General features: G+C 46.8%; 1 protein-coding gene across 2 annotated transcripts in view; it reads left to right on the top strand.

Annotated features, from left to right (window-relative positions):
- Positions 1 to 627: 627 nt before the first annotated feature.
- LRBA (LPS responsive beige-like anchor protein) overlaps positions 628 to 11560 on the top strand; it is a 619335-nt gene continuing 608402 nt past the window's right edge. The window contains exon 1 of one of the 2 annotated variants that reach the window (XM_063458500.1): positions 628 to 916. In XM_063458500.1, coding sequence (XP_063314570.1) covers positions 716 to 916 — 201 coding nt within the window. In that variant the 5' untranslated portion in view covers positions 628 to 715. The remainder of the gene's footprint in view (positions 917 to 11560) is intronic. The other variant, XM_063458501.1, reaches the window with a different exon arrangement.

Genomic DNA, 11560 nt, shown 5'->3' with positions numbered 1-11560 from the left:
GGTGATATAGTTTTGATATTTTAATATTTGAAAACCCTGTCCACAAATAATAAATCCAGCCCATAATATGATACAATAAGGCATTATCCACAATTTGGCATATGTGGAGTTAATTGTTGAATGATTCAGTAATACGGTAAGTGTATAACCATGGCACAGTGTGTTCGCTCCACATCGGAGGTTAGTGAATAGCCTGCCACTCCGAGCATTGCTATTGGCCCACAAGCACGCAGGCAGTCCTGGCTCCGCCCACGGGCGCGCGGGAACTGCTCGCGACACCGGCCAGGTGAGCCACACCGGCACGAGCGCGCCCCCTCCCATCCCGTACTGCATAGCTCCATGACGTCATCTGAGCCAACCTCCTACCTGCGGGCAAAAGAGTTGGACTGTGCAGCACACAGCGTCCTCCAATCAGGAGGCAGGGTAGGATCGGCACGGACTGACCAATCACGAGCGAACACAGGATGGAGTTCGCAGTCGGCAGCCAATAGGAATCGTGGCACGGCTGACCGGTGACCAATGCCTACCAGCGGTGGGCGGGTACCTGCTGTCACTTCCTAGGACGCTGCGGAGACCGAGAGGTCTGATCCCGGAGCACCTGACAGAAGGAGGAATTCATTGCCCGCATCCCCCGGCCCGCCACCCGCACCCCCCTCCCGGGAGACCCGCCACACACCGAGCGGCACCCGCCCCCGGGCCCTGCGTGCCGGCAGCCATGGCCGCCCAGGAGAGGCAGGTGCACACAACAGGTGAAGAGCGGAGAGCGGGCAGCGAGGGCCTGGACCCCGGGGGGCCCCCCAACCTCGGCCCCGGGGTCCCCATCCGAGGGATCCGCATGAAGTTCGCGGTGCTGAGCGGACTGCTGGAGGTCGGGGAGGTGAGCACCCGGGACCTGGTAGACACCGTGTTCAACCTGGTAAGCCTCACTATACCGCGCTCTCACTGTACCGCTATAACCGGGCTCCCACTGTACCGGACTTTCACTATACCGCGCTCTATCAGTCACCGTGCTGGGGGCAGTGCGCACTCACACTTGTACCCCTTGTACTCCGTGTGGTGACTCCGAGCTCAGCTCACAGTCTGAGGATAACTGCAGGCAGACCGTACCAGACCTGTCTGACCTGTCTGTTAGACCCCTGAGTGGCTTAAGCAGCAGATGTGGGCAGTGTGGTGGTCTTGCAAGTTGGGCAGTGTGGTGGTCTTGCAGGTCTTTGTGTGGGGACAATAGTTGTCATGATACATCATACAATAATAATGCTTGTGTTCTGCTCACATTAGTCTAGATAAACTGGTTGTCTTGCCTCTCTTTTGAAGTGGGTGTTTTGTGTATACCCCCGGCATGATACTGAAACCCAGGTTACCTTGCGCCCCCCCTTTCCCCCAGCCTGTGGCGGCCACCCAGGTTGCCTTGCGCCATCCCCTTTCCCCCAGCCTGTGGCGGCCACCCAGGTTGCCTTGCGCCATCCCCTTTCCCCCAGCCTGTGGCGGCCACCCAGGTTGCCTTGCGCCATCCCCTTTCCCCCAGCCTGTGGCGGCCACCCAGGTTGCCTTGCGCCATCCCCTTTCCCCCAGCCTGTGGCGGCCACCCAGGTTGCCTTGCGCCATCCCCTTTCCCCCAGCCTGTGGCGGCCACCCAGGTTGCCTTGCGCCATCCCCTTTCCCCCAGCCTGTGGCGGCCACCCAGGTTGCCTCGCGCCATCCCCTTTCCCCCAGCCTGTGGCGGCCACCCAGGTTGCCTCGCGCCATCCCCTTTCCCCCAGCCTGTGGCGGCCACCCAAGTTTCCTTGCGCCCCTTCCCCCAGCCTGTGGCGGCCACCCAGGTTTCCTTGCGCCCCTTCCCCCAGCCTGTGGCCGCCACCCAGGTTGCCATGCGCCCCCTTTCCCCCAGCCTCTGGCGGCCACCCAGGTTGCCATGCGCCCCCTTTCCCCCAGCCTCTGGCGGCCACCCAGGTTGCCATGCGCCCCCTTTCCCCCAGCCTCTGGCGGCCACCCAGGTTGCCATGCGCCCCCTTTCCCCCAGCCTCTGGCGGCCACCCAGGTTGCCATGCGCCCCCTTTCCCCCAGCCTCTGGCGGCCACCCAGGTTGCCATGCGCCCCCATCTCCCCCAGCCTCTGGCGGCCACCCAGGTTGCCATGCGCCCCCATCTCCCCCAGCCTCTGGCGGCCACCCAGGTTGCCATGCGCCCCCATCTCCCCCAGCCTCTGGCGGCCACCCAGGTTGCCATGCGCCCCCATCTCCCCCAGCCTCTGGCGGCCACCCAGGTTGCCATGCGCCCCCATCTCCCCCAGCCTCTGGCGGCCACCCAGGTTGCCATGCGCCCCCATCTCCCCCAGCCTCTGGCGGCCACCCAGGTTGCCATGCGCCCCCATCTCCCCCAGCCTCTGGCGGCCACCCAGGTTGCCATGCGCCCCCATCTCCCCCAGCCTCTGGCGGCCACCCAGGTTGCCATGCGCCCCCATCTCCCCCAGCCTCTGGCGGCCACCCAGGTTGCCATGCGCCCCCATCTCCCCCAGCCTCTGGCGGCCACCCAGGTTACCATGCGCCCCATTCTCCCCCAGCCAATGGTAGGCACTCAGGTTGCCTTGTGGGCAACCCTATTATGCACCCCTCTGCTGTAAGCCTTGTGTGGGCACTCAGTTGTCTTACCACCCTTCACCCTACCTGGTGTGTGTATATCTATATCTCATTTTTTTTTTCTTTTTCAAATGACTACATCAAAAATATTTTTTTATATTTAATTTACTTAGTTTTCAATTTCTGTACCCTGTGTGTGTGTGCATTGATCTGGTTTATGGTTTGTCATGCTTTGTGGAGGGATCAGGTGCACACAAGTATGGTGTGTGTGGTTTTTTTAAATTTTATTTTTACGTCATTCACTATGTGCCTGAGGGTTTGCTAGCGCTCAGATTAGCAGGTGTACAGTACAGATATTTTTCTGTTGCAGGTGCTTTGATTTTTAAGCTTTGTACAGCATAATGCAGGATATCTTTTCATTTCTAGTTATAGGATCAAATAAATTATTAATACACATGATGTACAGTAAATGTATTGAAAAGCAAAAATTAGCATTACCTTTTAGGTGAGTTCTAGACATTTTTCAATGTCTATCTTGTTCTAGATTTCACGGTCTAGTTTTCTATTCACTCTTTTGAATTAAAGAAAATAAACTTCATGGAATTTAACACTAATCACTAAATAACTAGGTATTCCAAAATAGCTTATTCAAATTTATTTCTAACTTTGGTATGTTTTCAGCCTGGCTATTCTGGTTAGAAATCTGTAGTTTACTGGCGAATTCAATGAATCACTTTGACAGTGAGAGCACATGCTGTATAATTGAATATACCAACCAGGAAGTGGTTGTAATGAGCCTGGTGTGAGAGGGAAGCGTTTGTTTTATATTCTGCTCCTGTTTATATGTTCATTAAACATGTACAGGGTTACTCCTTAAAACCTACAATTGTATGGAACTATATTCAGAATGGCCAAACTGAGGCAAAAATGGCTAATTCGGCAAGTTTATACAACTCTGCACAATTCATTGAATAATCCTGTCAACTATAGTGAATGAAAAGCCACAGTTCAAAATTGCTGATTTTGAAAAAAATCTCCAATTCAGCTATAACCAAGCATATCCATTTATTTTAGTCTGAATTCTGCAATACGATTTTCATCTCTTTACAATTTGAATAAACTGCAATTGTGTCTGATCAGCAGCGTCCTGTGAGAATAGAATTACAGTTGCACAAAGCACTTGAAGTTTACACTCAATGTGAAGGAAATGCAATAAACAAAATTAACAATATTAATCCACACTAGAGCCAGGTGTGTGTGTGTGTATATAATATGATTTTTTTGATGTTCTAGAACTGTGTGGGTTTTTTTTTCCTTTTCCTTTTTTTTCATAATGCAAAATTAATTTAAAAATTTTTCCAAGGCACGCCACTTTTGGTTTTTATTTATTTTTACCTTTTATCAGCTGCTTAGAATCTTCACAAGTACTTGAAGCTTTGCTATAGATGGATAGGTACTTCTAGCTAAACTAATTACGAGTTTTAATTGCCTGAAGTAAATCCCAGGTTTGATGCAAGAAAAAAATAATAAACGCTACTTTCACGATTTTACAACCCGGAGGACAACTTGTCTATGGCACATTTTGAAATGATTTGAGGAACACTGATGTCAAAGCACACTACCTTAGAAGAGTGTATATGCTATTTTAGTAATTGCCAGTATGATCATGTTTATGCCTGCCTATTCCAAGTCATGTAATTGAACAACGTGCAGATGTTGTGTTTGTGCTGTTGAGCTATATGGTTCATTAGACAGGACAACATGAATTTGATATTATGAGCCGCTTGAGCTTAAAACCAGTTAAAATCGTAGGGGAGGTGGTGAGATTTGTTCCTGCTTTTATGCACTCTCCCTGATTCTCTTGAACTGCTCTGGAACTGTCTTTGCATATGTATGCATGTGCTCTCACACATTCTGTAGAATTGAAAGTTCACTCTTTATAAGGAAACTCTACATAACTGAATGTTAACCATTCTTAAATGTTTAGAAACTGTAACATTTTCCACTTATTTGTTTGCAACAAGTAAAATAGACTGTTATTGTCATGCATAGTAACAGGGTCCCACGGAATTAAAGAAACGGTTATCTGTGCCCCCAACCTGCCATGTATTTTACTTTGCCATCTGCACAAAGTTATTGCTAGTTAACGGCAAATGCATGGAGAGCTTCTGCACGGCTACTGGCTGTGTCACAATCTGAGCTTTTAATATGGTATTGGCACATCCCATATTAGACAATAATGCATTAATGTTGTAGAGCACGGTAGAATATGCTGGCACTATGTAAATGCCGATAATAATAATAATAATCCTCATCAGTTTATAAAGCATATACATATATTTTATTTTTGAGAATTCCAAGGATGGATCAATTTTGTGAAATTCAAAGATGTTGGTAAAAGTAATGAAGCATGCCTAATCTATTCCTGAAGTTGCTGTGCAGAGGCAGTTCAATAAATGGAACACCGTAATGAGGTGTGGGCAAAATATTTTGTTACCTGAACTAATTCTGCCAATGCATTTTAATGGAAGCTCTCTAGTTAGCTGTACTAGTTTCCTGAACCACTAAAACATACAGCAGAAATATTCCTCCTTCCTACTTTTACATGTGGGAACCACCAGGCCTTTTATCTTTGCGTTAAATGTTGGGTGTGGCTGTACTGATTTTGTACTGTGCTATGTAGTCCTTGCAGACTGTGATGTACTTGCCTGCTGTAGTATGTGATGTTGGTGCTGCATGTAGCTTGATGGGTGATATTGACGCCAACAAGAAGCCACTTTCCTTGACTGAGTGTGGATCCTGAACAAGTTTGTTAACCCCTTAAGGACACATGACATGTGTGACATGTCATGATTCCCTTTTATTCCAGAGGTTTGGTCCTTAAGGGGTTAAAGGGACACTATAGTCACCAGAACAACTACTTATTGAATTTGTTCTGGTGAGTAGAATCATTACCTTCAGGCTTTTTGCTGTAAACACTGTATTTTCAGAGAAAACGCAGTGTTTACATTACAGCCTAGTGAGAACTTCACTGACCACTCCTCAGATAGCTGTTAGAGATCCTTCCTGAGTCATGGCTGCCTAAAATGCATCCAAACATTCAGTATCTCCTCCCTCTGCATGCAGACACTGAACTTTCCTCATAGAGATGCATTGATTCAATTCATCTCTATGAGGAGATGCTGATTGGCCAGGGCTGTGTTTGAATTGTGCTGGCTCTGCCCCTGATCTGCCTCCTTGTCAGTCTCAGCCAATCCTATGGGGAAGCATTGTGATTGGATCAGGCTACCACTTTTGATGTCAGCAGACTGTTTTTTTATTTATTTATTTTTAGGCAAACCGCAAGCAGAGCTTACAGCTTCAGACTTGAATACAGTACGATTTTACTATGTTTATGGAGGCATGAGGGGCCCAGAGGGGCTAGATGGTGTGTTCCTGACCATATAGTGGTCCTTTAAATTTTATTTGACACACCCAAGTAAATATACAGGAATTGTACTGGTATTTCTCCCCCCCCCCCTTTTTTGTTTTTCTATCTTTCTCTCCTACAATATCATTCCTCTTCCCTGCCATTCCATACCCAGTTAATATAAAAGTCTGTGCATCATCCAGCTGGTGCCCATCACTCACCTGGACCCAGGTGCTTATTACTTGATACTTGTATACCTAAGGGTTGAGACTTGCGTGTCACCTCATACCTCACAAGGTAGGGACCCGCATGTCCCATATAAAAAAATAAATATCAAACTCTTTCGAATAAAAAGATTAATATAAAGTTATAATACAGGAATTGATTGTGTATTATGCTTTCAAACAAATCAGGTAGTCTCTTTTTAAAACGGTCTCACTTTAAGTTTCCACTGCTGTTTGCCACTCATATGGTGTCTTGCACTACCCCATGCAACAGGATGGTTAGTCACTGGTGGAAATTGTGACTTGACGGCAAATTGACTTCTCAGCATGTGAATGTCAGCATATTGTTGGTGCGGTTAGGCACTGCGATGTTTGAAATTGCTGCTACCTACTCATTCTTAGTGTATTTAATTGTAAAAGTGTTGATAAGTCATTGAAAAAAGGGTGTCTTAACTTGAGATGCAGGATCAATTACAATACAGTCTATAAGACGAGAAGTGAAGATCTTCTTCTGTTTCTTACATTTGGCTTAGTTTCATTTGGGAATGTTGCTTCACAGTGATCTCTTCAATAATATAGTAGGGTTACAGTGTTCATTGTTCCCTTCATTATAGTTTTGCACTAAAGTTACTTGTTCATTGGCTGTTTATAAAATAAGGTTTATTTGCTAAACTATGCTATTTAATAATCATTTTTTTTTTTAAATTCTTTATTTTTCTTGTGCATGTAAAAACAAGGAACATTTTTCTAGCAATGCCACAACAGCATTGACAAGATAATTAGCAACAATGGGTTTGACATGGCATTGCGGCTTGACGGCACATTTTATAATATCAGGCTAGAGCTGGAGAAGTGTCAAAACATGAGATTTTTTAAACTATTATAATCATTTGCATCAACTTCTGTTAATATCGCTATGGGTCTTTAAGGTGAGAGGACTTAAACATGTTAAACTGCGCTAACCACAACAGCGTTGTTAGTCCTAATTGTGCATGGGTGAGAGGTCTGCATTGTATAAACAGGTCTGATTTGAAAAAGCACAGTTTAGGTATAGCCTTGAGGCTCATCACATGCGCGCCTAGTCTTGGTGCTGGGTTTGCATTTGAGTTATAGCGATGCACGGCATGGGAGACCCAAAGCACAGCTAAGTTAGTGCGAGAGAAATGTGAGAGTAAGTGGTGAGAGGAGAGATAAAGCATAAGTTAGCCAAAACATTTAAACATCAACTGGTGGCTAATAGACATGGGTAACACTGCCATGCATCACTAGCAATGGAGGAGTGATCTTTTACGGCAGCAAGCGTGGCATGCCAGCACAGACCAGCAGTCAGTTAACCTATACCCCGGCTTGGCTGTAAGCTTCCAGGTGAAGCCAGTTCATGCAGGGCTGCCAGAGGCCCATCCAGCGACAGGTGCAGTGTAGTCAGTGCTTGCTGGTGCGTGCTGGTTCTTCTTGAGGACCAGGGCTTTGGCTGCGGTTGTGGCCTTGTGTGGATACCTCTTGGTGGTTTCCGTGTTCTCGCTTTGAGTGAGGTGTGCTTTGAGTGAGGAGAGCTTAGGAGGCGGACTCCGCTGCAAGCAGTAGTTGTTTGTTGGTGGAGGAGCAGAGCCGCTCCAGTCGCTTCCAGAAGTTGGAGAAGTGCCGGTCCAGCCTGGAGAGGATGTCTTCTCAATCAGTGCTGGTTTGTGGCGACCACGCGGTGTCCGCCATATTGGGTACAGTGCCGCTTTCTCCTGTCGCCCGGGGTGCCCCTGTTGGAGCTGGGTATTCCTCCTGGTGGTGACTGGGATCACCCCCCGGTCCATAGGGGGGGGGGGGGGAAGTAACGGGGCCCTGGTATGTACTTGGCCGCTTTCTGGCTTCTCCGGTCTCGGGGTTCGGCCGCGTCCCCCGTCTGGACTACACCAGGCTGCATCTGCCACGCTGGAGCCATAAGTCCCCCAACAGGTCCTCGAGCGATTCTCAGCTTGGTTGACCTGTTGGGTATAAAGGGCTTCGCTTGGGCAGTAACAGGCATAATCATGCGTTTATTCACAGAGTCATGGAGGAGCTCTTCCAAGGCACGTCTGTTCTCCATGGCGGTCAGGCCCCGCCCCCTAAACTATGCTATTTAAACCAAATTGCTAATTTTAGACTTAAATAGTATTTGGAAATTCCCTTCTTTTTGAGCTATTTTGGGCTTTATTTTTAGCTTAATTACGGTATTAAATTTTTGATGCGCATTAACACGATATAACAGCTTTGTAAACTGTTACCAATTTACAAAAGAACATGCTGGTTTTTGTTTTTAAAGCAGTCCCTTCACATTTTGAAGGCATCAATGTCCTCCTTATTAGAGGCATTCAAATCTGAATCTTGGGGAACCACATGCTCTGAGGAGGCAGCCCATTTATAGGCCAATCAACAGGTCAACTACATCCTGCCATCTGTGCATTTTCAGCACCCTTTTCTGCCAGGAACTCCTTCAATTGTTAGGTTACACTGAGCTTACTCATGGTGGGAGAGGGGTGAGGGTCACTCACGTGAATGAGAAAATCTTAACTAATCCAGGTATATAAAATTTCACGAACGGCTTGTGTGCCACGCAATCACTCACTATGATAGTTTGCTTTGCCCACTCTTGGACCTTATAACTAAGAGGGATCTATAGTATGCAGAAATAGGAAAATGACAGGTGAAAGTGTAACCAGCAAATTCTCCAGATCCAAATCACTTTTTTTTTCATTTTTTTTTTCTCCCAAAGTTTTGGTGCGCACATTTGCTATTTTGTTTGGTCTGTTTTTAGCCTGGTTTAGTTTAAATGATGCCGAGTAATCTGGTTTGTTCATTTGACTTGGTTTTTTTTCTTCGTTTATCTTGGATCTAATTATTTTCACAAAGCCTGCCATGTTTAGTTTCTTCACCTAATTCTTGTCTCACTCGCCTTGTGCTTATGTTATCTAGCCGGTCTGCCTTTTAACCCCTTAAGGACCAAACTTCTGGAATAAAAGGGAATTATTGCATTTCCCACATGTCATGTGTCCTTAAGGGGTTAAGGAAACTTCTAGTTAGCATCGTACTAGTCTAATACTATCTTACTTTGTTTTTTTTTTTTTATTCTTTATTTTTGCATGTGCATATAAGTTACAGACAAGCGTGCAGGGCCACGACGGCAACTGCAGGCATATTCATGGCATTTCAATGAGTGGCATTTTGGTACAGCACATTTTATTTTTTTTTTTTAACATGAAACAGCTAGTTTTGTTACAGTCTAGACATGCATATGACATTCCTAGGTACTTCTAGGTTTAGTAATATATTTAGTGGATTATCATTTAATTGTCAAGCTAGGACAACAACATTACTATCATATTATTAAAATTAGGTAGTCGCTATGAAACAATGTTAGATTAGATTAACCATGCTAGTGAACAATAAGATTAACGACACATTTTTTTTCCGAAACATTACAGTAGTGTTGGTTAGATCAGGATATTAGTGCACTTGACGTGACTGACACAGGTAATTGGCATGCTGAGTTGTTAGATCATCCTAACAAACTAGGGAATTGCCTGGAGTCTGAGGCTGGGCGTGTAGTCAATAGCATTATGTAAAAAACAGACATGTGTTCAGACACTTATAACTAGCAAATAGCTTAGCTAGGATGTTTATACTAAGAAAATAAAGTAAAGTATTGCAATACTATGATATCTTTTTAACCGCTATTTTGGTACCGGCAGGCTGGGGTTTGACTGTAAGTCCTTTAGGGGACATGGGTACCTTGCTCAAGGGTATGTAGCACGATCAGCCAATACCTCGGCTTGGCAGAGTCATGTCTTCCCTGGGATTTTGCCTGATCGCCTGGTTGCATCTTTGTGGCAATGCTTGGTGTGGGTTGCGCCTGGCGTCTCGCTTGTTCTCGGCCTCCCTGGAAGGTAGCATCAATGCGCCCCGGGTTTGTAGTTTCCGGATCCAATTCCTCCTGTGTGGGGTTGTGCTCTGCTGGCCTGAGGTTGTCGGGGACGATGGGTGTGGGGCAATTTGTGCAGGTTGGCAGGTCCCTCTCTGGGTTGTGGGAGCGCGGGTGCTTGCGCCCGAGGTTTCCCGCCCTTGCGGTCGTCGTTGTGCGCTTGGTCGGGTGGCCGCCCTGAAGGCTTGTTGTGGGAGTCCGTAATGGCGGCGGCGGGTCTCCGGACGGAGCCAAGAGGCCACCATTCGAGCCGCTTGACGGTAGGACATCCCCTTGTCACATAGGATTTTGTGGAAGTGTGAGCAGAGTTGGTCTAGAGCTTCCAGTTGGCGAGCGTGTGTACGGCTGCTAGTGTTCCCGCTCTTTGGCCCCTGCTGGGCGGCCATCTTGGGTGTGCCCTGGCAGGCTGGAGCCTCTGCTGGCTGTGAAGCTGTGGTCATATATTTTCGTGTCGGTCCGCTTGGTTAGTGGGTACCGGGATAACCCCCACCCGTCCAAAGGGGGGGGTGGGAGATCAGGAGCGCCTCTGAGGGGATCTGGTGTCGAAGAGAGCGGCCGCCTCTCCCCGGCCCCAACTCCTGTAGGCCGCAGGTTGCTTTTCGGGTTCTGGGCTCCGACAGGCTTCAGGAATGTATCTGTCGAGTCTTTGATGCACCCCCAATGTGGGTATCGCACCCCAGTGTGTCTTTGGGCTGAGTAGCCTCCGATATCGTCGGTTATTCTACCCGCCCGGCAGGAGCTCCTTCCTGCACGTCTGTTCAGCTTGGCGGTCAGACTCCGCCCCCCTATCTTACTTTTTTGTGTCACTTTACCCCACTCCCTCTAGCATGTAAGCTCATTGAGCAGGGCCCTCAACCCCTCTGTTCCTGTGTGTCCAACCTGTCTGGTTACAACTACATGTCTGTTTGTCCACCCATTGTAAAGCGCTGCGGAATTTGATGGCGCTCCATAAATATCATAATAATATTTATCATTATTATTATTATTATTATTATTATTATTATGTAAGTCTGCTGAACTGCTCCCTTGTACTAAGGAAGGCATGATACTTTGGTTTTCCATTAACATATAAGAGTAAAATTCTAACAAAGTAAGAAAGGAAACAGAAAACATCAGAAAAAAACAAACAAAAGTTAGATATCATGGTGAGAGAGACTGGTGGGCCTTATGGCTTTGCGTGGTGTCTGTTCAGGTAGCTTCTGCCTTTTGAACTCCACTGTTTTTTTGTCAAGCAGTCTTTCTTTCTTCCTATGTTGCAAGGAAAAGTAGCTGTGTTGTTAGAATGTTTTGCTTATTGCTACACATCCTATGGTCCTCAATCTTCTGGGTAACTGCCAACATTTTAGGAAGACTGCGTGTTACAATCTTGCATTACTTACTTTTGGGTTCAGGTTGCTTATTGT

Source organism: Pelobates fuscus, chromosome 6 (assembly GCF_036172605.1).
Source record: "Pelobates fuscus isolate aPelFus1 chromosome 6, aPelFus1.pri, whole genome shotgun sequence".
NCBI classification, from domain to species: Eukaryota; Metazoa; Chordata; class Amphibia; order Anura; family Pelobatidae; genus Pelobates; species Pelobates fuscus.
Note: the sequence above shows the minus strand (reverse complement) of the source record. Positions and strands in the feature narration are given on the sequence as shown.